The sequence below is a fragment of the Dermacentor albipictus genome, unplaced genomic scaffold, assembly GCF_038994185.2.
Source record: "Dermacentor albipictus isolate Rhodes 1998 colony unplaced genomic scaffold, USDA_Dalb.pri_finalv2 scaffold_23, whole genome shotgun sequence".
Lineage (NCBI taxonomy): Eukaryota > Metazoa > Arthropoda > Arachnida > Ixodida > Ixodidae > Dermacentor > Dermacentor albipictus.
The window spans coordinates 1,167,403-1,195,339 of NW_027225577.1; the positions used below are offsets into that span (position 1 = coordinate 1,167,403).

Here is a 27,937-nt window from a genome sequence, read left to right on the forward strand (position 1 = left end):
TGTGTAGTGATATTGCTACTATGGCAAAGATATGGCACGCTCGTGCTACGGACGGGTTATAAGAACATCCTGTCCTGCGTTGGGGGGGTCCAGTGGTTCTTGGGGGCCCATAATGCGACGTCTCTGGCTAGCTGCCATCATCGCTGGCCTCGTGCTGGTCACGTGCCAAATTCGAATTGGATCAAGCGCTGCCGCCCACACGCAGCCTCAACAAATTCATCTCTCGTATGGAGGTAAGAAAAAGTGCTTTGTAGTGGAACCCAAAATTTGAACAGCATGAGATCCGCTCGCTTTGTGCGATATTTTCCGCGCGCGTAAGCTATCGTGCTCCTCAAAACCCTGCTCGTCATCACGGATATCTCAATATACTCGTAACCACAGGGCTTGTATCTTCGGCGAGCGAAGGGAAAGCCATGTCAGATTAACCTTAAGCTTACCTGTTTAGTTTAAAACGCCGAGATGGCTCTAAGACGCATTTACGTAACGAGACCAACACACGCTCAAAACTGTGCAATCACATTTTCGTGTGTAGTATTACGTAACACACCTCAGTCCTCATCGCTTCAGGATTACCACCGTATGGTCTCCGACGTTTCCGACAATACTCAACCACAATGGGTTGTACCTTATGTGAGGCATTGGAGCAAACCAACTGAACAGGCACCTTTTTTATTGCAGTGTAGCATGCCGGCAGAACTGAGAACGTCATCGTACAGCCGCGAATATAGTCAACTGCTTGCCCATGCTTGGTGGAATTATTGTGCAGTCGCCACAAGAACGAGTAGGCAACTTCGGTTGTAAAGTATTATTGTTCATGCGATGAAATACCTCTAGTATTAGGGAACAATCTCTCTCCTTCTCTTTCCCTCTCCCAAGAAAGCTTTTGTTTTTGTGTGAACAGACAGGCTAACATTATACGCGTTGTGTGAGTATGGCTCGCTCCTGCTATGTTGTTAGGCGCGCTGTTCTTAATCGAGGATAAATCACTGACTCGGCCAAGTTGCACCTTACAGGAACTGTCCCAGATAAAGGAATAAAGAGCTTCAGATCTCTTATTCCTTGATTACCACTCTATTGTGAATTTAGATGACGACAACGCATCATAAGCAGCCAAGTGTATAGATATCCTCGTTTCACCTCGGTGAGTCCGCAACCATTACAAGTGTATCTGCTAGCGACGTGTTGATGACAGAAAAGATGAAGCCAGTTTTGTTTACCTCTTCTTACTTTTGCTACTCGAGATTCCGTCGCCACTTCTTCTTTCTCTATTCAAAACATAATACCTTCCATAAACTGTTCAAATCCGTTAACGTATGTATTATGTTAGGAAAATGGATCCCTCATGCAAGCGAGTAAATCTCACAGCTTCATTTGCCGCTATTCAGCGACATTGTTCGAGCCAATGTTCGGCCTGTTTACTTATTGAGCACTTAATGTATTATATCGCGTTGTTTTCACTGCGTGCACAAGGTACGACCAGTGTCTTTCACAGCAAGGACGTACGTCCCGGAAGAAGGCTTCGGTGCACTAACCTATACCGCTTCGAAAGCGGAAGGAAGGAAGGAAGGAAGAGAGCCTAGAAAAGTGCCGCACGACGCAAATAACTTTCATTGCCGCGTTGTTTGAACAGAAGCCATTGTGTCCCTGAATTGCAGATGGAAGACAGCTTCGTTCAGGTCAAAGACAAAAAAGCGCCGATTTTCTTTCTTTTCTTTTTCAAATGAGAGCTTTCTCAAGACAGGAGGAATGTTTCCTTCAGTGCGCTTGCCGTGTAATTCAAACAAAACGCTCTTCACTGCTCTCTCAATAATAAAAAAAAGACTAGAGAATTAGAAATGTGCGAAGGCAGTACGCGGAAACATTTAAGTAATATTAATCACTCTAGCTTCGGCGAGCACACGCAAAGGACAGTTGAAGAAAAGCAGACCGAGCACTTGTCTCAAGTTTCAGCGTACGGGAGTGTTGCGTTTTTAATTATTCTACAGAGGGCCAATGATAACTCGCTATTTCAACCCAATAATGTCGCATAGGAATGAACATCTGCCGTTGAAACTTCTTTTCGTTGCACGAACTTGCCTCTGAACAAAGTGAACACAGGCGATTTGATTTCTTATAAAGACAAAGCTGCTACTCGCTGACTCGCGCGCTTAATTAAAACCAGAATTTTACGCTAACAAGCTTCCTTCGTAAATGTTGACCCAACAGCCTGTCGAGACGCCCAGTGAAGCGCTTATTAACCTCGCACCCTGGATTTGCAGCCAACCTCCTCAGCCTCTGCCCGTGCGGCAGGCCTTCATGAGGGTAGTATCGCCCTTACGTGTGCTCAACGTCCTCCGCTCTCCTCCTCGAAACCTCCTCGCGACTGGAGGGCCCCATTTGCGGCCCGCGTCAGCTCTAAGATTACAGGAACGACGCAGCGCTGGCACTTCCTGTGAAGTTGGAAACTTGAACTCCACTTTGGAGCCAATTATGTCGGCGCCCTATGATTCGAACGGTAATCCACTCAAAGAGGAAGGATGCGAGCGCCTTCCAATCGATTTGCCTACGAGCTCCTCCTTCCCGAGAAAACTGACGCTGTAACTACACCGTGATATCACTTGATCCCTATTAATCATCGACGTCCGTCATTTTGCCCACCTGATATACAAACTGGAAACACAAATGCCAAGAATAAGTTGAACTATGGGGGGGCTTACTCTAGACTAGCAGTAATAATTATTAAAAACGTCCCGCCAGCTTTTGCAGGCTCGACACCTTTACCTTAGTTTGATGGCTTCGTTTATTAAGCAACGTCTTATCATACAAGAAAATTAATTCTACCAATAGGGGAGAGAATAGATTAAAAAATAATAAAATCGCAAATTTTGTACATAATTTACGTTAGTGACGGCCAATAAGGGAGACAAAGGGGCAGCTTCCCTCGGAACGTGCGGCAAAGAAAGCACTTAGGACGAGAAAAAGGTTAACATTGTACGTAAGTGAACGACTTTCTGTGTGAGAAGTACACCACCATGCTCTGGAAACAGGGCACAACATAATCTTTCAGGGGGTTCCTGCTCACTGTGGCATCGTCGGCAACGACCTTGCTGAGAGCACTGCCCGGTCCGCCCACGAAACCACCCACACGCATCCAATCTGACGAGGTCGGACGCTGCCACGGAACTTCGTCTGCTTGCGCGCAAAAAGTTGCGAGCTTTCTGGAGTTCAAGTGCCTTCAGTTGCCGATTGCATGAGCTGGATCCCTTGCTACAGCTACAACTGCCATCTATCGTTTCCCGCGGCGAAACAGCCTTTCTGTGCCGCTTGTGACTGGGAGTGGCGTTCACGACCGCTTACTCCTACCCTATGGCAATTGCCAAGAGCCCGATGTGCGACTCCTGTAGGTGCGGGGAAACCACCGAGCGCCTATTGTGTATTTGTCCTCGCTACGACGTAGAACGCCTCTCTCTCCGGACAACTTTAAACCGACTGGACTCGATGCCGCTCCGAGTCAAAGATATTGTAACTATAGTCGCATCCGTCACTGGCACGAAGAGCGATTCGTGCACAAGTGCAGTAGTTGAAGTGCGCCGGTCTGAGATACCGCTTATAGTGTGCCTGTGCATCGTCCCACTTGCACTCAGTGCTCCCACTATCTTTCTCTTTTCCTCTTTCTATTCTCCCTTTTCCTTACCCCCAGTGTAGGCTAGCAAACCAGAAGCTCGTCTGGTTGACCTCCCTACCTTTCCTCTCCTTGCTTTCTCGCTCTATCTTACGCTTTCATAGTGTTCCTTCATAATGATTACGCTCTTTACTTGGAAATATGATTTCATTGCTGCACTTTAACACAAGTACGCTCGAGGGCACAGATTGTGGTTGGGTTGAAGTTTTCAACGAAAGAAGAAAAACTGAGTAAACAATTGTGTAATTTGTTGAAACAGGTTGCACTTCATAAACGTACACGTTATTTCCCTTCAATTCTACGATGAAATACGACATTAAGCGATTGCCCTCAAGCTTAGAAGATTTTGAAAAGTAAATTCTACTGGCGAAAACAATGCATCTTACAATGCTTTGGTATGATTTAGCCTACTAAAAGCCACCATATAGTAATCACGTTCTATGGAGTAATAACTGCTTTGACAATGCAGATGCAGCATTCTCAAAGATGTAAGCAGTGCAGTGTGTACTCACTCACCGCTGCTTACAGTTATCAAGTTTCGCAAGAACGGGTGCCGGCATTTCAGGATAGGGAACATTTTATGAGCGATGGGGACCCATAGCTGTTACGAACTACGAGTTCCTTGAAGTCTGCCACTGATTTGCTCTGTCCATGCTAGTTCTGTTTGGTGTTTCTTCTACGGTAGCTAGAACCTCCAGTGCTATAGTGTTGATGCTGTGTGTACAATCTGGTAACAGTCGGGGCCGCCATTCGCCACTGCCAACCAGTTTCACTACCACTGAATGCAGCGTTCAGACAAACATGGCGTCTACGCGCTTAAATGCGAGTTCACACGCTTTGTTTGTTTGTTTGTATGTATGTATGTATGTATGTATGTATGTATGTATGTATGTATGTATGTATGTATGTATGTATGTATGTATGTATGTATGTGTATGTATGTGTATGTATGTATGTATGTATGTATGTATGTATGTATGTATGTATGTATGTATGTATGTATGTATGTATGTATGTATGTATGTATGTATGTATGTATGTATGTATGTATGTATGTATGTATGTATGTATGTATGTATGTATGTATGTATGTATGTATGTATGTATGTATGTATGTATGCATGCATGCATGTGTGTTTCACAATACTGCCGTTCTCATCTAAGATCAGTAACATCTGCTGTTGGGCTGGTTGGTATATGGTTGTTAGAAGCCATGATCGTGTCTTTTATTCTGTTGTTCGTGTCTTATTTATTGCGCCTACAACCAGTCTAGAAAACTCACCTGAGACCATGTCAGGAAGGATGCGTATGTATTAGTATTGCAATGCAGAAAATTGGGACAAGGAAAAAAATTATGAGTAAGTCGTTGAACGCTTAGTGGTTCATAAGAGGAGATCATCATGAGCGTTGTAGAATGCGTGCATCTAGCATGAAAAATCAGTGCTTTCCTGAAGATATACATTTCTACCAGCCTTAACATCTGTCTAGCGTGCCTGTTCGACTACATATAGCTAACGAAGTAAGTTTCGCAGCTGAAATGAAGTCGAAGTTATCATCATGTAGGCGAAAAGCAGAACAAATAACAATAAATAAAAAATAAAAAGAAAGAAAACAAACATATACTGTATTTATTATTTTATCTGGTAACTTAGGATTTTCTTATTTATTATTTTCATCTTCTCCTAGCACCACTATTGGCGTTAGAGGGGCCGTTCAGGAAGGGATAAGGAAATGGGTAGAAGATCAGAAAAGATTACAGACTGACTATACAACTTTTCAACGGCTTACATTGCATTTACACGAGCGCCAACTCGAAAGTAGTCGCAATATTGTACTATTACGCTTGACCTGTACTTCGTCGTGCTCGAGTGACCTGGTTTGTGACACAACACCCATCTCCCCCTCTCTATCTACAAGATTTTACTGCATGAATAAACAGCACCCATCCACGCGACATGTTGACAATCAAACATGTTGTGTTAACACGTTTCGCTCACATTTCTCGCACCTTAATTCTGCTGCGATTCTTCTCAGACATCGCTTCCATAAGGCAGCCCTATGTGCGGGAAGAAAATTTTGAACTTGACAGTCCATTTGTTTTGCATTTGTAGATTACTGCACAGAGTGAGGTAGTTTTGAGCTGAGAAATAAATTTCGCTGGAGAACCATCATTGTAGAACAACACACAACAACTCCGGTGTATATGGCGTAACTTCTTCAGCGAATGCATTCGCCCTACGTTTCGACCAAAATTAACAACGTATTGCCTATTTTACACTTGTCTCCTTCGCCATCGTCCCTATACATATAGTGTACATGCAACGCAGAATTGAAGGTGCAGAATGGCGTGATCGAAGTCATTTCAACATGACTGAATTGTATTGCTTCTCTTGAATTTTCGAGTCTGATTGTTTGTTTCTTTCATTCTTTTCTCTCTTCAGCTAGCGAAAATCAAAGGGTGGTCACCTGGGTCACCTTCGATCGTACAAGCCCTCCGACCGTAGAGTACGGTTTTTCGGGCTTTCACGAAACTGCTCAGGGCTCTACAACTCGGTTCAGAGATGGAGGAAGGAAGAAGAGGGTTTTGTACATTCATCGGGTGTTGCTTAAGGACCTGGAGCGTGGTACTGAGTACAGTAAGTTCTATCGCTTTTCTTAAATGATTCTGTTTTATTTTTGTATGCTTCTTGGTTTCTTTCCCTCTACTCGCCTCTGTTCGGTGGTACTTGACGGTAACATAATATTCTGTGAGCAAATACGTGTCTGTGAATATCGACTCTTTAAAAGCGTCACTTAAGTGTTCTGCATTTCCGCGCCACTTCGTTCCTTGTGTCCAGTCAGCCAAATCCACTTTTGAGGAATTGCTTGCACGGTGCAAATGCCAAGTTTTCAGAGAAGTAGTGGTGGTAAATGCGACGCACCAAATGACTTTGTGCTTCCTTTCAACGTAACGGCAAACAAATACAGGTCACTTGAACAAACGGCACTCATATCTTTTTCCGGTACTTGTGTAATGGTGTTTCACAGCTTAACTTTGAAGTTTGGTGAACTTATTCGATGCATTGCCATTTCACTAAATATGAAAGAAAGTACTGTTATCCAGCTAAAATCAGCACAAAGCTACAAAATATGGTATAAAAATTCTGAGAATTGCCTACTAATGCATTAGCATTCTTTGGCTCGGCTGTTACTTCAGTTTTGCTAACTTGCCTTTCCTAGCCTATGCATGTGTATACCCATCGCTGTTGCGGCAGCGTTCTTGTTGCTTATCCTGTCTATCTTGCCTAGACTATATCATAACGTTCTCAACACTATTCCAGTCCATACCATCGTGGAATTACAATCTTCTTTTATTACTGCGTTTTGTTCCGTTTTCTTTTTGTTAATGAGATAACCTGCATTTCTTATGGGGAGGTTGGAAATATACTTCTCCTTCACTTTGAATGCCTCGCTGTTCCTTTGTTGCTGTAGCTGCTTATTCTTCATCTCCGTCATCTTCTTTCCTTTTCTTCTGTGCTGGTTTGAGTGCACAGCATTTTCTTTTGATTTATTTCATTTCATTTCCTTTTTATCTTACGGCGAGAACGTGGTGACATCAGCAATATTTTTTTCTTCTTTTTCAAGGCCACCAATTATCTACTATCACACTATTATCACAACTACCAATCAGCTATTCTATCATTTTTGATATGCCGCAATTCTAAAACAAGCTACTTTGAACGCACATCAGTAATGGGAAAAAGTAAACTTTCAGGAAGGCTTGACGAGATCGGTTGTCTGTATTTTTCTTTTTTTCATTTTCCACTTCGTCCTTATCAATTCTCAAGCTACCAATCTTTTACATTTACGCTACCATAATGATTAAATATCCTAACTTTGCCAGTTTTGCATTTATTGTTCAGATAAAGGGTGTGACATATTTCGCATTGCTGATATATTTTGCTGATGTACTCGCCAAAGAATGCTTGCGCATTAAAAGAACGCATACGGGTTTCGAGTAAGGCAGACTCCGTACTTGAAGACAAATTTACCCCAGATCGGGAATCGACTCCGAGACCAACACCTTTTCGGGGCGATCACCCTGCCACCTGAGCTAACCAGAAGTCTAGCAGACAGGTAACGCGAGGACAAATTAATCGACAACTCGAAGCACACAAAACGCTGATTACGTAAATAAGTTCAGCGTAAACAACCAACGTGGACGAGTGCGTTTTTTTTTATCCCTCCACTTTGCGTGTTTCTACAGAAGTACCATTGAGGGGGATAAGCTATGCTACAGGCCAGAGCTGGAATCCACTCGAATTACTCACGCACTATAATGCGAATATTTTGCTTATCATAGACGACATAATGGAGAAAATGCTCTCAACGCAGTGTACCATTGCGGCAGCGCCGAAGGCTGGAGCGCTGTGTACACATTCCGAGTGGCACCATGGGACAGCAGCAACGCTACGATCGCTGTGTTTGGAGACCTTGGAAGCCTCAATGCCCGCTCTCTGCCGGCGTTGCAGCAGGACACTCACACAAAGAAAATTGACGCTGTTTTGCACCTAGGTGAGCATTTAGAAAAATATCGGTATTATTGAGTCGTATAGCTAAGTTCAGAGAGACTGAACTGCCACACTCTTCATCCCTCCTGCCCCACTTACTGATCCGAACTGCCGACAGCGCCATTTCTTGGACAGATTGCGATGACGTGATTGTCGTAAACTATCCTTCAGTCATTAAACGTGAAAGCGTAAAAAAAAAAGCATGCCGTAGCCTCATGCTTGACAAGTCCTAGTTGCCTTCACCAGAGGGTGCGCCTCAGTTCCAGGAGGCGTTCGCGTTTTCAACAGGCTGTGAAGCACTGCTTCTTTATTAGACACCGAAGTGCCGTAGTGGCTTTGTCGTCGCGCCACTAAGCCCGATGTTATGGGATCGAATCCCGGCCATGGTGGCCGCATTTCCCTGGGGGCGATATGCAAAAGCGCTCAACTACCGTGCATTCGGTGCACGTCTCAGAACCCCAGGTGTTCAAAATTTATCCGAAGTCCCCCGGTCACTACGGCGTGCCTCATACGAATATCGTGGTTTCGCCACGTTAAACTCCGGTTTCTAAATTTTGAAGAACCAATTCCTGAATACATGCGCGAGCATTTAGTACCTACGCTCGCCGCCATGCCAACATTTTTATTTTTTTACAGTTTTGGCATCACACCAACACTTGAAAAGAGGTGCGGATGCGCGTTCGTACATTGGTGGTGAAGCTATTTCGTAGTACATTCACGTGTATTCCGCGCCCCCTTCTCATCCAGCAAAAGAGGTCGCAGAGTACGTGCGATAGTCGAGCGAAAGAGCACCACCAGCATCGTATTGCATAATATCGGTGCGCAAGCGCGGTGCGCTCATGTGTGGTTTAGAATGTCTCCAACGGGTTTGGCTCCCCGCTCACTTGGCTGTAAAGGAAGTTGGACAATGTACGCGCGCTGGGCGAACGGCGAATGTGGCTCGCATAAGTTTAAGAATCATCATAGACACGTTCTGTCTGACACGTTTTTTTTTATGCATTGGGTTCAGGACGTAAGATACAATATCAATGCGTGCTATCATTCTGTATCATACATTACACATCTCATGCTCATATCTTATTTTCCTTAAATTCCTTCCCCTTCGTAAAAGGGATGTGAGGTGATAAGGAACCAAATCACAAAAGGGATATCACAAATCGAGGGACCATATTGTCTCTTCGCGAAAGAGAGTCGACTGAGCGATAACTGATAAACTTTTCTGCATTGCCTGATTCCACTCTTTCTCCAGATTGAAGTTAGTTAACGCTTGCTTAAGGTTAGGGCTATGGTCAAGTCTCGGAGCACCGGTGGAAACACAGTAAGTCTAAGCTAGACGTACTTGCAAGCGTCCCAGGCACAAGCAGCAATGAAAATTTGCCCAAACAAGAGCCAGAGATGTCAGTCGGACGCTTATCATTCTACTGTTGTACTTGCACTTGGAATATGTAAACTAGAAAAACGTTTAGCGATCTGTTACAATAGGGACATAGATGAAACAAGGTGTGAGACGCGGAAAGGGCAAGCGAAAGATGAAATCGTGCAGAAAAAGCAACAGGTAAACAAAAATAATTACTGTGATTGTTTGAAGGTGCTTTTATGCGCTATGCACGGCGTTCAATGTCCCAAAGCAAAAAGTGAGCTATGAAGGGAACCACTGCTTTAGGATGGCCCTTCTGTGATAAAGTTACAGATGCCACTATCACTTTATTCCTCCTCCTTATTTAAACTGTCTTCCCATTTACTTATCTCGGAAGAAATACTTAGGAAAACGTTATAGCAAACACGCGAATAAACCACGTCAGTTGCTAAAGAAAGAACGCTAATGCAGCTTTTGAACAGTATCTATTTTTTCTGCGTAGGAGGTTCCATAGTACAGTTTATGACTTGTATCCAGACAGCGATAAAGTTAGCAGACGACAAGCGTGGAGGCCTTCGCCTCGGGCCATGTGCAGACTTACTAATGTCGTCATGGGTTAAAGCAAACGACCCGTTTGCTTATGCTGTGGTCAGACTATACTCAACAAATTCAGAAGAGCAACAGCGCTTTCACCGGCACTTATAACCACCCGATATGCATAGTGATGACTCATTAAAACGCTAGCGAATGACAGCTCGCTCGCTTGCGCGAAAGCCATTTCGAAATGTACCCCATAAAGTCTACTAACATTTTTTTTTGCTTGTCTCCATTTAGGTGACTTCGCTTACGACATGCACTCGGTACGTGTGGTTATTATTTTCTGTTTTCGGCACCATAAATACTAGTTGCCGCATGCATTCCTCGTAGGAGTATTTGGCGAACCACGTCGCAGTCTGTGTTTCCATGTATGACCCAATATAACCCAATATTTTAGAAGGTCACTGTTCGATGTCAAAAGGCGATTCCCAACAGTTTCCGCTAAACAGATACGTTTCTACAAAGCTCTCCGGGACTGGGCATCATTCACGGGCTCTGAAAGACATCTGAATATACACGAAGAAACATGTCGCCAGCCATGAGTACTGGAGGATAAGTGGACAGAACTCAATTAGTTTTCGCGGACGCGCATCCTTTAGAGGAGAAAAATTGCCCCTGTTGGCAGCTGCCCACGCAAATGAAAGCAGTGTCATCATTAATCCTTCGCCTGCATTCTTTTGGTTGGGGCGAAACGAGGTTTCTTTTACGATCGTGCTTAGAAAAGAATCCACACGACTCGCCCAAGATTAAGGTACCAGTAGCAGTTAAAGAACGATCGCCTAAGCACCTTCAAGTTTTTGCGCGTAAAACGTGGCTGCAGGCCTTTTTTTTTTCTCGTACTGAGTGGTTGATGGTTTGCTGTCTTCTTGCCTAATACTGCATTTCCTGAGACTTGGACTCCATTTTATTTCATTATGTGGAAAAATTTATGGCGTGCGTAGTTTAGGTTGAACAATACGAACTTCTACCGCAATTCTAACTAGTGAAATTATTAGCTTTTATTGCATAATATTACAGCTGTTTCATTAAATAAATAACCGCACCTTCTTACAGAGCTCCCTTATTTGATTATAAGCACGCCGTTCTTGGGCATAGTGTACCCCATTTTACTAAAAACACGTATCCAAATCATTTTGATAAAGCTCTTAAGCGGAAAAGACGAGAGAGGTTGGTGCAACCTAACTTCATTGTCTCTTAATTATATGAAAAAAAAAACAGCAGCATCTCCCCTTTCAAGCGTAACTTCATGCGTGTGATCTACTTGCAGCTACCAATCCCAACAATATAAGTACATACCCTTTCGCGGATTCGAATTACATCAATTACAAGTACACCAATTTTGCAAACTTCAGATTTTCAGAAATTGTTAAAGGGCAACACTCTCGAGTTAAATATTTTTTGGTATAAAGGTACTTTCAAATATCATCCACCAAGATGTGTCCGAATGTTGCCGACAAAATAACGATGACCCTCAGTCTTTTCTGTAGTGCTTCCGCTCCTTCTTGCACACTGTGTATACTGGAGACTTCGGCATGGGTGGACGCAGCGCGTGGTATTCTACTCACTACACGTTCCCATGACAAGTTTTCTAAAATTAAAATGAATATACCAGAAAGCGGTTTAGTCACCCTATAATACTGATGGCTCTTAAAGAAATTTAAAGCAATTATAGCAATTTAAAGAAACATGGTGTAAGATAAGAAGAAACGGAGCAGGTTCGGGATGTCTATAGCGATCAACCAATGGGCAGACAAGAAGCAGTACGGAGTAGAATTTCCAATCCATAAGGTCGTAGCGGGCAATATCGACGAACATTTCTGCAGCAGCAATTAGAGGACAGCAGTAGTCATAACAAAACTTATTAAGAGGTATATATTAAAAGCAGTACGAGCTCACGCTCCAACTTTCAGTAATCATGATGATGAAATAGAGCAATTTTATGATGATGTTGAATTGGCAATGAGAAAAGTACAAACTCGGTATACTGTAGTAATGGGCGACTTCATTACAAAAGTGGGGCAAAGACAGGCTCGTGAACAAGCAATTGACAACTACGGCGTCGATTCTAGCAACACTCTAGGAGAGATGTCGGTAGAATTCGCGGAAAGGAATAAGCTGCGAATAATGATCACCTTCTTCCAGAAGCGCAGGAACAAAATGTGGAACTGCAAAAGCTTTAATGGCGAAACAAGAAATGAAATTGATTTCATACTTTCTGCCCATCCCATCATAGTACAGGATGTAGAAGTGTTAAATAGGGTAAAATGCAGTGATCATAGGTTAGGGAGGGCTAGGATTCACCTCAATTCGGAGAGAGATGGACTAAAATTGGTTAAGGAGAAATAGGTCACACTTGAGGCTGTAAGGGGAAAAGCAGACTAATTCAGGCTGGTACTTGCAAACAAATATGCAACCTTAGAACAGAGAGAGGAAGATGACAGAGTGTTCACGAATGAAACCGTAACTAAGCTGGCTTCAGAAGCACCGAATGAAGCGGGAGGTAAGGCACCAAGGCAACCATTAGGCAAGCTCTCCCAAGTAACTATGGAATTAATAAAGAAACGACAAAGAATGAGAGTGTCCAGCTCAAGACATCAGATAGAAATCGCGAAACTGTCAAAACTGAAATACAAGGAAAAAATATGGGATAATTGAAATTATAACGTAAGAACGACTGTGTAAGTAGTGAAAAATGGACGCAGCACGAAATCAGGGAGGAAAGAGCTTGGCATAGGACAAACCAAGATGAATTCAATGAAGGACTAGCAGGGGAATAGAATCAGCAATCTGGAAGATATAGTAATAGCAGTGGAAGAATTCTATACAGACCTGCACAGTACCCAGAGCAGCCACGATACCTCCATTAAAAACAGTAACGAACAGATTGCAGAGGCTCATTTTATAACTAGCGATGTAGTTAGAAGGGCCTTGCAAGACATGAAACGGGGAAAAGCGACATGAGAAGATGGAATAGCAGTCAACTTAATCAAAAATAAAGGAGGCACAATGCTTCAAAAAACTGGCGGCCCTTTATATATCAACTGACCATCGACTTCAAGCGTCCCAGAGAACTAGAAGAATGCCAACATTATATTAAGACACAAGAATGGAGATGTTAAAGAATTCAAAAATCATGGGCCCATTTGCTTACTTCCAGTATATATAATATTCGCCAAGATAATCTCCAATAGAATGAGGCAACACTGGACTTCAGTCAACCAAGGAAACAGGCTGGTTTCAGGAAGAGATACTCTACAAAGGATCACATGCATGTCATCAATCAGGTAATCGAGAAATCCGCAGAGTACAATCAGCCTCTCTATATGACTTTCATGGATTACGAAAAGACATTTGATTAAATAGAGATACCAGCAGCCATAGATGCATTACGTAATCAAGGAGTACAGGCCGCTTACATAAATACCCTGGAAAATATCTACAGAGATTCCACAGCCACCTTAATCCTAAACACATGTAGGAAGATACCTATAAAGAAAGGGGTCAGACAAGGAGAGGGAATCTCTCCAATGATTCACTGCCTGCTTGGAAGAAGTATTCAAGCTATTAAACTGGGAAGGTTTAGGAGTAAGGATCGAAGGCGAATACCTAAGCAGCCTCCGGTTTGCCGATGACATTGTTCTATTCAGCAACACTGGAGGCAAGTTACAACAAATGATTAAGAACCTTAACAGAGAAAGTATAAGAGTGGCGTTGAAGATTGATATGCAGAAGACAAAGGTAATCACCAATATCAGGGCAAGGGAACCAGAATTTAGGATCGTCAATCAGCCTCTAAAGTCCGTGAAGGAGTACGTTTACATAGGTCAAATACTCACAGGGGTCTCTGATCATGCGAAAGAAATTTACAGAAGAATCAAGATGGGTTGGAGCGCATACGGCAGACATTGTCATATCCTGACTGGAAGCTTACCATTATGCAATGAAAAGAAAGGTATACAATAAATGCATTCTACATGTGCTAACACATGGGGCAGAAACTTGGAGACTTACAAAGAAGCTTGAAACAAGTTAAGGACCACGCAAAGAGCGACGGAACGAATAATGTTAGGCGTAACGTTAAGAGTCAGGAAGCGAGCAGTGTGGATCAAAGGCAAAGTGGGATAGCCGATATTCTAATTGGCATTAGGAGAAAATAAATGGAGCTGGGCGGGTCATTTAATGCGCAGGTTAGATATCCGGTGTACCTTTAAGGTTACAGAATGGTTGCCAAGAAGAAGGAAGCGCAGTCGATGATGGCAGAAATCTAGGCAAGGTGATGAAATTAGGAATTTGCAGGCACTAATTGTAATCGGTTGGCGCAGGACAGGGGCAATTAGAGATCGCAGGGAGGGGACTTTGTCCACCAGTGGGCATAAAATATATTTATGATGGTGATAGCGATGCTAGGTAAAGAGAAGTAATCAAGCGCGCATAGGTTCCTGTGGTGGAAGCTGATGCATACCACCTAATATGGACATGTACGGGTTTAGAATCGGAACGCTCGCGTCTCCTACTGCAAGCCGGCCTCCGCTATAGTGTGACAACCAGCTATGACCCCTGGATACATGACAACAGATTCCACAAAACACTGCGTCAATTCATACACACATACACAACACAGGCCTCACAGCAAACATATCATACGCATATACGCTCCAAGAATTATGCCTTAAGGGCAAGTGTTTATCGCAATAAAAAAAAGCGCTCATAGAGCCCTGGACACACTAGAACATACAGGGAAAAAAGGTGAGGACAAGCTTTTTTTGTGTGTGTGATTTATTTACTAACGTGACGGCCGATCATTGCGCTTTTAGCACGTACGAGTCGCTAAACTTGGGTGTTGTCGTTCGCTCTGCAATTCAGCTGCCGTATGTACGTTATATACGCTACAGCTTCAGCCAGTACGAGAGGATTTTACCTCCGAGATTGGAGGCGCACTGAACCTCAGAGGCTACGAACAAGGCCGACAGAGTTTCTTACAATTACCAAGCTGTAAAAGTGGCAAAGGAGTGCTATTGTATAAGTACGAATGCCCGGAACTGGAGACTTCGGATTAAGTTGACATCTTTTTCAGAAAACGTTGAAGGTGCATTTGGCAACCCTTGTGGCCCTTTGTCGCAATGAATTAGTCTATAACTAACATACAGGGTAAAGTGTGGTTTTTCTCTATTGATGTGCCCGAACCATTTTATTAGATCAGCACTCGCGTTTCGTTGGGCAGTTAAGGAAGGAAGCAGGAATTAACGAAAAGACAGGGAAGTTAGCCAGTTCTCAGGCCGGCTGGCTACCCTGTTAGGCAGTTAACGTGAATTTAAACAGTACCGGGATAGTAAATGATGTCAAAGCAAAGACACGTGCTCACTGTGTTTCTTTTTCAACTATACGTTTGCGGGTCCTTTGTTGACTTGTGGTACTTTCCGCGACCAGACATTGAAGCAGAATGTACTATTGAAGAACTGCGAACTCTCGAAAGACTTTATACCTAGAACTCCAGGGAAAGCACGGGGAATGCGGGAGATGGAAATTCAAGACGATGAGCAAAACGAGAACAGGGTGAAAGCAGGAGCCAACGTTTCGACAAGTGGACTTGCCTTGAAGAAGACAAGTCCACTTGTCGAAACGTTGGCTCCTGCTTATACCTAGAACGTCATTTCTAGAAAAATCATCGTTTATAGAAATCCACGTTCAAGCGAAGTGGAACCACACGTGTCCCGGCGTTCGCAAGTTGTCACACCGTCCATTGAAAAGCTCACATTGATGGTGGCACCAGATTTTTCTCCGAATAGCAGGGAACTTCATTGAAGAACAATCGCTAAAATTTCCTGAGATCGCATCAGCCCTGTAACACAATTAATTTATGGAAGAAACAACTTTCAGTAAAACAATTTCGTGTTTTGTGACACCCCTCTTCATAATTCAAACAAACGCGAATGTGCTCCTTCATCATAATGGGTAAAGGCACGTTTCTTTTGCACGGCTGGACGACGGCGCACTCAAACATGGAATTGCATGCAATTAAGCGCTCGCTTGAGGCGGTGTACTTAGTCCGGCAGTGTAGCAACATCAACAAGCACTGAAGGGGGCGTGCGTCTTGTATTTTAATACGTCGTCCCATTTTAGTGAAAGCCCGAGCGACTAGCTTCGCAGGCGGGTACACCGATTCTAGTATCCCATGCGTTCTAAAGTTCATTGTAACTGCGAACGATACAAACGCATCATTCAAAGTGTGCCTGGAAACGCCAATTCTAAATAAACGAAAGGGTAGACCAAGGCCTGTGTTCAGATGATCATAAATTCTTGCGGAGAAATGCAGGCTCAAATGCGGACCAGAACTCTCATAGTAATTTAAGCGAGGGGGTGCACAAAACTTTAGCGATGACGCAATCTTTCATTATGCAGGAAGAAGTGTCGTAACTGTATGACGGACAAGATCCGCTCTAAATTGGAAGCGTTTAATTTGTCTAGCTTACTGTGCTTTGGTGCTCAAATATTTTATCACTGCTTTCGCGAACTTAGTACGAAAAATAATTACGATGGCTGACGATACCTTTGCAACTGCCAAAGTCATGATCAATGCGGGCATTACCAAAAATCTGGTCAATAGCCGTATAGAAGATCCTCATCTTGCCATCTGGCAGACAACAATGGCGGAGATTTGAAAAAACCGTGGAGATTTGAAAAAACCTTGTGTTCACTGCTGCATGTAAATTAGTGATATTTGACACAGGTGTCGCAACAGCATTACATGGCGTCAAATATATTCTTATTTGACATGTAGGTATATTATGCAACCTGTTTAAAATCACGCCAAAATTTAGAATTTTTTTAGCTATGCGAAGTTAGTCTCTTCTTATTTGCCTGCTTCAATATTTTCTTAGGAGTCGTAAACGTTTAGATAATTAGGTCGAAAGCAGCGGCTAGACTCTAATTAAACGACGTCGCCTCAACAACAGTCCATATACAGATTGTCCCAACTATTATGCATAGCATTTTTTAAGAAAGATTAGCCATTCTACGCAAAAATAACCAATTGCACACTGTTCACAGTCGGGTACAGTAGCCGCTAGTAATTTTTAGTTGATGCCATTCAATTTAAAATTACTTCCAATTAGCAATTTTTTTTTCGCAACTGCCCTGAATGTCATGCTGTCAATAAAGAACTCGTTGAAGAATGACAGAAACTTAAAGCTGGCATGTTCTCAGCCAGGTACTTCTTCCCGTTTATGGTTTCGGGCGAATAAAGAATGCCCGCGAAAAATGGAAGTTATCTCCACAATAACCATAGGAACCCATATTTTGGAGACCCTGGACTACGGCGTGGTGGGTTTACAGGTTGCTTCGTGTTTTCAGAAAAGAAGATTCACTTCCCCAAGTGCACTTACCTCCCCACGTTCTCACTGAATCCGTTTCTCTACAGAGAGACGCAACGGTCGGGGATGAATTTATGCGGCAAATTGAGCCGATCGCTGCTTATGTTCCATACATGACCGCCGTCGGAAACCACGAGAACGCATAGTAAGTACATACGACTTCATATTAGCCGGCAACCCGCCGTGGTTGCTCAGTGGCTATGGTGTTGGGCTGCTGAGCACGAGGTCGCGGGATCGAATCCCGGCCACGGCGGCCGCATTTCGATGGGGGCGAAATGCGAAAACACCCGTGTGCTTAGATTTAGGTGCACGTTAAAGAACCCCAGGTGGTCGAAATTTCCGGAGTCCTCCACTACGGCGTGCCTCATAATCAGAAAGTGGTTTTGGCACGTAAAACCCCAAATATTATTATTATATTAGCCGGCAACTATTTAGTTCTACGAGAGTTGGCAGTGAGCCATATCATGCGAGTACAATGCGTTTTGGGTCTACTCAAGGCGTGCTTCAAAGGCAACTCTGATGCACCAGAGAAACACCATAAACATATGCACAATGTTTTCCTTTTCATACAACCATATGGCCGCACCTCATGCTAAAATCACGTTCATAATACCGACAGTTTTCTAGTAACGAGAGACTAGTCATCAAGTACATTCATCTCTTGGCTAAGTTTGTACTTTCTCAAAAAGGTGTACTTGAAATGTCTCCTAAAGATCTCAGAAAAACGCACCTGGTGACTACTCCTGCTATTACAGACACATTGCTACATTTGTCTCGTTTGTTTCCTTCTTGTCTACGATAACCTCTCTCGACTTTCCAGCAACTTCTCGAATTACGCTAATCGCTTTTCTATGATGGACAAGTCCGGAAACTTCAACAACTTCTTTTACAGGTAAGAACATGCCTAAATGTGTTTCCTTTAAACTGTCCCAAGTGCATCGGAATGCATTTCATTGCATTATGTAAATAGCTTACTGCCATTCATTTGACTCAAAATGGAAGACGTTTATTGTGGTTTACTCTAGTGTTTATTGATACATTGAACACTATTATTACATTGGTAGTTTTGATATTTGATATTTGAAAGATGGTAAGTGGCTCCCACGTAAGGCAACTCATACTTACAGTTGCTTTAATGAATTGTGTATACTGCAATTGATAAGTTACCAAAATTTTTGTCAGCCTATAGATGCGAACATGAATTAAGAATTATTTAATTTGGGGATAAAGGGCACCATTTCAAAATGATAATTAGAATCAAGTGGTGCTGTTACGCAGCCTGTCGCGGTAACAAGGCAATCACCTCCACAGATAAATTATGTTGAAAACTTTCCGCATTGTAGCTAAAATTGACCAGCGGAGCTACATTTTTTTTGCTTTGTTGCCTAGTTACTCGTGAGCAAAGCATTCACACAGCTATATTCTCACAGCTTTGACATCGGCCCGGCCCACATTATCAGCTATTCAACGGAGTTCTACTTTTTCCTGAACTACGGCTGGCATCACGTTCCACAGCAGTACCACTGGCTAGAGAAAGATTTGCAGGTACAACTTTGGCCATGTTATCTGGCAGTTTCAGTTACTTTGTGCGAAAATGTCCACATATTTGACTCCTGAAAATAGGATAAGATAAATAGATAAGATAAGATAGATAAATATATACATAAAAGATTAGATAGATAGATAAATATATACATAAAAGATTAGATAGATAGATAAATATATACATAAAAGATTAGATAGATAGATAGATAGATAGATAGATAGATAGATAGATAGATAGATAGATAGATAGATAGATAGATAGATAGATAGATAGATAGATAGATAGATAGATAGATAGATAGATAGATAGATAGATAGATAGATAGATAGATAGATAGATAGATAGATAGATAGATAGATAGATAGATAGATAGATAGATAGATAGATAGATAGATAGATAGATAGATAGATAGATAGATAGATAGATAGATAGATAGATAGATAGATAGATAGATAGATAGATAGATAGATAGATAGATAGATAGTGTTCTTAACTCTACCTTAAAGGTTGTCATTCCTATGTTCTGAACTCTCCCCCTTTGTTAGGAGGCAAACCTACCAGAAAACAGGGCTAAACGGCCGTGGATCATCACAATGTCGCACCGGCCAATGTACTGCAGCAATGTCCGATTCAGAGACTGCAATTCCAACGCAAGTATTGTAAGTCACAGTAGCACCGTGCTCTTTTCAGCGTTCTCCATGAGAAAACTGGTTACGTGAACTGTTGTAAAGACGACGGACGTGTTGAGATATTTATACTTGAGTAACCTACAGTGATTAGTGCTCATTCGCATGCTCTGCCATGTGAGTGAATTGAGCTACGGAAGAGGCGCGATTATCCAGTCACAGTTAAGTTGAGAAAGAGGCTAAGTAATATATTATTTACATGTCAAAGTATTTACGTAGGGCGAGTGCACATTCTTCACATTTTCGCATCTCTAGCATGCCGTGCATGGTTATTTTTATCAAAGCTATGAACACGGAGCACCCGGACGTTCAAAGACCGCGTTGTAGCAATAGCTTACTATAGGCATCGAAGGAACACTTGCATATTCCTGCGCTAAAGCATCTTAAAATTATCAAAGTCACGAAAATAAACATATGCTTTCGCAACGCGTTCTGAGTATTGGAAAATCTGCCAATGTCACCTCCGCAAACAAAGATGACGTGGTTCATGCACTAGCCTCTAGCAATGTAGTGAGTGACGCGATCTGCATGGCATGATAGGCAAAGCAGTATACCGATATTTTGAGCTCAAACAACAAGCAGCTCGATGCACGGTTCGCAGATATTTACGGCATAGAGCCATTCCCTCTTACGGTGGTCTCGGCATAGCCCTATTTGCTGTTCACACCATAGAGCTAATTACATAACTTACCATAACTGGAGCCAGTGCCTGGACGGTACGCGGATTTGCGTAAACTATATCATTCTGGCTTGAAACTGCTTTATGATTTTAGAGGTCAACCATTTTCAACGAATCGTTATGTTATAAACGCAAGCTAGGTGTTATGGACGTCTCCATGCAGTTAGAAAGTATGATTCCTTGGAGATTGAAAAAGAGGAATTTTAGCGAAACACGTAAAAAAAATGCAATAAAGGTCGCAAGCACTAGAATTACGCTAATACATGTACTAATCAGCATTTTCATGGCATTTGGACGATTGAAGCTTTTCACTTCCATCTAGAAACTTTTGTAGAAAACTGTGCATTACGCGAACGCAGTTTGAGACTACGTGCGGAGCACTGCTATTGGTACTCTAGTTTGCCTTCGATCCCAACATGACAAAAAAATATATTTTTTTATAATAATAAACCAATCATGACAACGTTCTAATTCGTAATAAACCAGTCCACTGCTTTCCAAACCATGCGTGCTAAAGGCCCCTCCCCTATGAGGAAAAAAAAAGAATGTATATGTGCAATGCTGAACAAGTGCTTACGCGACAGTACACTACTCCACGCTGTAATGTGTAGCTCTGAGTTTCTACAGGCGCTTGCTCTACTAGTTCGCCTATTCAACGTGAATAAAGACAGTGACTTTTCGGAGCTTCATTGCGTGCATGAGAATTCTGAAAGTAAATAAACAAACCAGCCGTAAGTCATCTTAGGTTTGCGAAGTGCGTGTTCTTAACTCTGCTGTCGTTTAAATTGCAGGAAAATGGTCATGATTATTTGGAGTAAACGAGGACAACACATCCCTCTCTTATTTTTCCAATTCACGCTTCGTCTTCAGCACTGATACATGAGTGCCTCCTCATAAAATTGAAAGTATTTTCTCCTATTCCGTTTGTTCTGTCGCAGAAAGAAAAAAAAAAGGTTATTTAAGCTTGCTTAGTTGAGTCATTGATATTTGTTGGAGGTTATAAGGTTGTCCTTTAGCAATGAACTATTAACTGAATGCGGTTAGTTATCGTCACAAGCTGTGGTCACGCCGCACCATTTATTCTGTTTCTATTTTTCTTCGGTGACAAATGATGTCACTGCCAAAGAAGCGTGAAACGTCGGAGCGTGTCTACGGCGACCGCATTATAAAAAAAATAAAAAGTTTACTGGCCTTCTTTTCTCGCATATGTGTTATGCCTTTTCGCTCTGTTTTTTTTTTTCCTTTTCTCTGTGCATGCGAGGTGATCTCAGGTGAATTACGCTAGGTGCTTTCGGAATTTCTGCACATGCCGAGAAATCCAAAAATCCACGCGCTTGCTTGCATTGGAACTATTTCTAGGCTTTTCCTGGCACTGTTGGTGCCCTGTCGTTAGGGCCTAAGATAGGACCTACATGATCGTCGGCAGGTGTACGAGCATACAGGCTCAATTACTTATCGCCTGACTAATGAGACCAAATTGATACAATAACATGCGATTATGGTTTAGCAGGCCCCCAAAGTACCGAACGGTCGTTCTCATGATCAGGTCTCGTGGCATTCGAGTTAACCGACAAGATCCATTGCTTCATTTGTCTTTCTTTCTTCTTTCTTTCTTTCTTTCTTTCTTTCTTTCTTTCTTTCTTCCTTTCTTCTTTCTTTCTTTCTATCTATCTTCTTTCTTTCTTCCTTTCTTCTTCTTTCTTCTTTCTTCTTTCTTCTTCTTTCTTTTCTTCTTTCTTTCTTTCTTTCTTTCTTTCTTTCTTTCTTTTCTTTTCTTTTCTTTCACCACTGCAAGCTGAGCCATTTCCTCGTATTTCAAGCCTTTCTTCCTGGAAATGTATTCACCCCTCCTAGGCTCGCAAGGGATTTCCTCTGACAAAGATGTATGGCCTGGAGAAGCTCTTCTTCAAGTACGGAGTGGACTTGCATTTTACCGGCCATCAGCATTCGTACGAGCGCCTGTGGCCGGTCTACGACGGCGTGGTGAGCACTGAGCCACTAAGTTTTAAGGAACAGCAAGAAATATAGGTTTGGCTTAGCAGACGGCCTTGAACACCAGCAAAAGCTATAGCGCGTGGTAGCGTTCAGTCCCTAGGTATATACAATATACTGTAAAACCTAAAATTCATTCATTCATTCATTCATTTTAGTTAGCATCGTGAATGTTGTAAACAGTGAATAAACGCCAGTGCGAAACTTTACGCGTACTCTACGCCCACAATACAATGCAGAGTGATAGCAACGGGCTATACACGAAAAACACAAGTACAATGACTATATTTTCGATGCTTTATGTATTAGAGTAGAAATATTAGTTAAATATGTGGAGAATAGACAACTTACATCAAACATTAACATCAATGCTAACGTTGAACTAACGCTATCATAAGTAACTGTGGCTTGAAACTTCACATTGATTTGAACCGTGCACTCGCGATTGTGGTCGATATAGAAAGGAAAACGCTTTTTTCAAAGCGCTTATCTTTCAGAATCCAGCACTACTTACAGTCAACACATTGTGTGTTAAAGAAACACAACAGTCGTACAACATGCATGTTCGCCACACAAATTTTGCGCCTCGGGGAGTACATGCTACGACGGTGATAATAAAGAAGTTAGCTTTCTTTTTCGTTTGTCATTCATTTTCTCTTCCTTTTTTTTTTCACCTTACCTATAGTCAAATATTATAAAAGCGGCATGCAAGCACGATTGAATGGCACGGTTTTTAAAGACAACGTTCCTTAAAGATTCTTTTGAGGCAATATAAGAATTCCAGAAACATTGCAAGCAACCCGCATCTCCCTTACAGGTGTACAACGGGAGCAGCACGGACCCGTATGTCAACCCCAGAGCACCAGTACACGTCGTGACAGGAGCTGCCGTATGTATCAGCGATTTGAACAGCGATTTGACCTTTCTGTGCTACCTGGGCTTACACAGTTAGTTCATTCCCTTCTCGGAAGCCGCAGACAAGCAAGCTGTAGTTGATATCAGACAGCCTGTTTTTTCGCTCGAGTAGAATTGAAATCACCGGCCAGTTCCTTCGTTTTTCCCATAAACCCCTAACACGTCCGTGTAGGGGGATTCCGGGTGCTTGCAGGTGTGCTCATCAATATACCGTATAACGCGAAATGCGGAACGAAACAGAAAATGAATGCACGAAATTATTCCAATTTCTCACAATAAATGGTGTCGCAAAATTCGTAAAGTGCGACTTATACACAACCTACAGACATGACAGCAACTGCTTGTAATTCAAATATACGCGGAAACAATTTCATTACGCGGAAACGCAAGCACAAACCCCCTTTTCCAGCTGCCGGTTTTGAGTGAACACACCACGCAAAATTCCGAACAACCAGAGGCTAACAGCTGCGCTGTAAAACACATACTCATGTTTTGATACCGCTACGGGTCCCTTGTTCACAATGAAGATGGGCGCAAGAGGGCAATTATTTATGCGTTAGGTGGCGCAGATTTCGCATGCATATCTCGGATATTTAATCGTTTGAATATGTATATATTCTAAGAGTAGCCTTGAATGTAGGCGCTTCTTGCTTTTATGCTCGCAGTATCCCAATTGATCATGTGGTTAGTAGTCACGTGAAGATCCGCCGAAGCGCTCGAACTTGCATTGCCTTTCCTGACATCGTTCTGGTGCTGCTGTATCTTTCTTTTATAACTTCAAGTTTTACGAATGTAGGATGCGTCCCAATTCTTGTAGGGTATCTTGTAGATTACGCCTGGAAACTTTTCCAAAGGGTCTTTCACTCGTGCGAGCTTCTGTTTTAGTTTGTTTGTTGACACGTACGCAATATTTACGACGTATGTGCCAAAAACTCTTACCAGCGACTCACTAATTCCTTGCGATTGGGGCCAGCCGCAAGTTTTTGATTCTCTTTTTCTTGTACTTTTTCGTTATTAGCAACTGCAGACCGCAATTCTTGAGCCTTCGGTAGTTATGAAGGCCAGCAGTTGTTGGAGAGGCCCTTCCTTACCACGACTAGCTCTTGCTTGCGCAGTCCAGGCTCGGAACAGATGCTCCGAGCCTGGACTGCGCAAGCAAGAGCTAGCCTGTGGGCATCGGAAGCCGACCCACACGGGTCGGCTTCCTATGCACACAGGCTGTAGTTGCCTTGGCCGAACGTCTTATGAGGACGTCGAGGAAGGCAATCAGTCCATTATTTTCCTTTTACATCGTCAAGTGGATACTTCGTATAAAAGAGTTCAGATGTTCAAGGAAACGTAGGGAGTCTTGGCGGCGAATCAGACAAAAGCAGTCGTCTATGTATCGGAGACAAAAATTTTATAGCCGTCTTGTACGAGGTTAACGCAGAATATTCAAGTGCCTCGAAGACGACGTTTGTACAAGCGATGGAAACGGAGACTCCCATTGTGATTCGAACCGCTGCCTGTAAAATGTTTCGTTAGAGACAAAATACGTGTTGTTCATCGAGAATTCCAGGAGCCGGCATGAGTCTTCTCGAGAACGACGCTTTGATACTTCCACGCACGCCGTTTGAGACGCACATTACCGGCTGGGATGTACTGTGAGCATAATCGCGACAGAGAAGCGCCTACGTTCGAGGCTACTCTTAGAGTCTTTACATAATGAAACGACTAAAGAAGTGTCCGATGATTACGATACTCCCTAATGCGAAATTTGAGCGCATTTTGCGAAATATTGAGGTAAAGAATTTTAGACCGAAATCACCGCACCTACTGGCAGTAGTACAGTGCCGTAAGCGCCTTCGCAGAGGCAGGGGCAGTCTGGGAACACTGGCGTGATGAGCCCAAAGAGGTCCCAGACACAAAGGTAAGAACAGATGTTCTTGAAAAAAAATGTTTGGTACAGCTAAAAAGGACTGTTAAATATTCTCGGTGCCAACTGCGCAAACACGCTAGTGTCACTGCTCGCGCGGTCGTCTTCTTCCACAGCTCGCTCCGTCGTGCAAAAAACTGTCATAATCCGCAATGGCTCGAGCGTCGTCGTCTTCCACTGCTGCCTTCATTGTCACTCATTATTCCAAAATAGAATTTGACTTCTGCCTTCGTAATGGGGAGGCCTTGTTTACGGAGGTATGAGCCATTGTTTAAGGGGATATGAGTCATTGTCTTACGTGACGGACAAATTTAATAACAAAGGTGATGCGCGAGTGTGCATGCATACCTTTACCACCACGATGACCAAAGATTAGGAAAATAAATGTGTTTGTACCTTTGTTCAATATTTCGGGGGTCAAGTCTGTGTCGCGCGCTAAAGAGCTTCGCTGGTCCTCCACTTTCACAGAGTGGGATGGCTCATGAATGTTTTCCTCCTATTGAACCTTAGGCGAGTGCCTGTTTTATTCTACCAATTTTGTCAAATAATAGTTTGTTCCAACACAACCCTCTGTTTGCTTCTTTCTTACCACTCCTCATTTATACCTGACGGTGGCCAAATTGTGTAATTGATAAAGACACGTACGCACTGAATGTATGCGGGGTGTTTCATCGAACACTTTCAAAAATCTTTAAAAGTTGCCTGTAGCAGATATCACAATTCTAGTTCATGAGCTGGTCTAATCGAAGCGGCGGACAATACTTGCACAAAAAATTGAGATACAAAATCGACTGATTCATAAAAATTCACTAATTATTTTTTAACTAATTACATTATGGCCCATATTTCATTTACAAATTATAGCTATGGAGATCGCCAGGCGGATCCACTTGGAACGAATATTAAAGATTACACGAGTTTTTGTATATAAATTTCAGAGCCTTGTGGAGAAATGCATTGGCGTTCCAGTTAATTTGTTAACAAAACGACGTTTCATGCACTGAAGCACACAAATAACTGGAACGCCAATGCATTTCTCCGCAAAGTTCCGGAATTTATATCTCAAAACTGTTGTCGTTCTGAGAACTCGTTTCAAATAGATTCACCTTGAGGAATCAATTGCTAGAATTTCTAAATTGCAATATGTGTCATAATTAACTTAAAGTTAATTAGTGAATTACTGTTAATTAGTCGATGTTGCGTTTCAATTGTTTGTGCACGTAGTGTCAGCCGCTTCGAGTAGACCAGCTCATAAACTAATCTTGAGCTATCTGCCACAGGCAACATTTCAAATTTTTTGAGAGGGTTCGCTGAAACATACTGTATATATCTATTCGAAATCTTCAACCATGGCCATTTTCAGGCTCAGACCGGCCTTACAGCTGGCCCAGCAGTAGCCCAGATGTGGTCATCTCTATAAAAATTGCGGATTACGCGGCCTTGCTCTATAAATTATGATGCTGACTGGTAATCATGAGCCAGCAACTTGCGTTTACAGCAGATTTATGAAGTTACTGGTATGGCCATGCCTGTCTTGCGAACGCTACAATATTTTGTTTACATTTCATTTACATATCATTTACATTTACTTTGTTAGTTTACACGAAAAGAACACATTTTCCTTTACTCTTTTAAGTTAGTTCTAAAACACTGCTTCCTTGTTCATGGCCTTTCTGAAAAATTTTGATGAAATTTCTGTTTGAAAGAGCTATTTCGTAGAAGTTTATTCGTAAACAATGCACGAGATATTTGCATACGGTATTATAACATAGTAATTCTGTTAACCATCCCGCAGGGAAACTGGGAGTTCCTCTCACCATTTGTTCCGAACCCGAAACCATGGAGCGCCGTGCGAATTTCAGACTACGGCTTCACGAAGCTCCACTTGATCAACAGGACTCACATCCAACTTCAACAGATATCAACCAGAGAGGTAAAACTAACTGCCAATATAGCTGTGAGATATGTGCGCGCCTTATCTAGGCTGTTTTTTCTAACTTGCGGGCGCACCATATTCATTTTCAGAAACCACACGTCGTGGACGCAGTGCACATCGTGAAAGACAAGCCAAGAAACTTCTGAAGAGCTCTACCAAGTACTGAATAAACGTTCAAGCTGGAAGTAGCTGAGAAAGGCAGTCAAGTTTTACTGTAGGGCATTGTAAGTCCACTCTGCCGAAGGAAATGCAGAACCATATGTCCTCCTCACGCCTTCTTTGTCCTATTGGCTTTTGTTCTTCATCAGTTTGTTTGTTTCTTTGTTTGCTTGCTTGTTTGTGTTTGTTTGTCTGTTCTCTAGTTTGCTTGTTTGTTTGCTTGTTTGCTAGTTTGCTTGTTTCAGAATGGCATCATCGATTTCGCGCAAATGGGTGCCTAGGACCACTACAGCTCAAGCACTACAATGAAAGTTCACCGCCAAAGGCACATACATGTCTTCGAATCAGCACGAATGTGCCGCCGGGAACAGTATAAAATTGAACGACAAAACGTTTTACGCGCAAAGCCATTACACAAGATGTGACTTTTCGAAGCTACTGATTGAATGCTCAAGAAATAGCTCTCCACCGATATAACATTCAGACTCACTGAAAAACTCAGTCTCGAATATTTAGTTTTATCATGCGGATCATCCAAAGAAGGACAGAAGTCCACAGCAAGATGGATGCTTG

The 27,937-nt window shown here is 42.6% G+C and overlaps 2 protein-coding genes across 2 annotated transcripts in view; one reads left to right on the forward strand and one right to left on the reverse strand.

Moving 5' to 3' along the window:
• LOC135898911 (sodium- and chloride-dependent glycine transporter 1-like) overlaps positions 1–27,937 on the reverse strand; it is a 968,957-nt gene that overhangs the window by 915,365 nt on the left and 25,655 nt on the right. The gene's annotated exons all lie outside the window — the stretch shown is intronic.
• On the forward strand, positions 11–27,402 carry LOC135898903 (acid phosphatase type 7-like). The gene is made up of 12 exons (XM_065428121.2): positions 11–233; positions 6,103–6,297; positions 8,036–8,215; positions 10,403–10,428; positions 17,583–17,680; positions 18,356–18,427; positions 18,966–19,080; positions 19,628–19,741; positions 22,302–22,430; positions 23,257–23,328; positions 27,065–27,202; positions 27,295–27,402. The coding sequence occupies exons 1-12, from the start codon at positions 32–34 to the stop codon at positions 27,349–27,351; spliced, it is 1,398 nt and encodes a 465-aa protein (XP_065284193.1). The 5' UTR covers positions 11–31; the 3' UTR covers positions 27,352–27,402.

What these genes read in the sequence shown, in the direction of transcription:
- LOC135898903 (XM_065428121.2), top strand. Translation starts at nt 32, where the DNA reads ATGGCACGCTCGTGCTACGGACGGGTTATAAGAACATCCTGTCCTGCG. An exon ending in TGACGCTGTTTTGCACCTAG is followed by an intron (nt 8,216 to 10,402) that starts GTGAGCATTTAG and finishes GTCTCCATTTAG; the next exon opens with GTGACTTCGCTTACGACATG. An exon ending in AACAGATATCAACCAGAGAG is followed by an intron (nt 27,203 to 27,294) that starts GTAAAACTAACT and finishes ATTCATTTTCAG; the next exon opens with AAACCACACGTCGTGGACGC.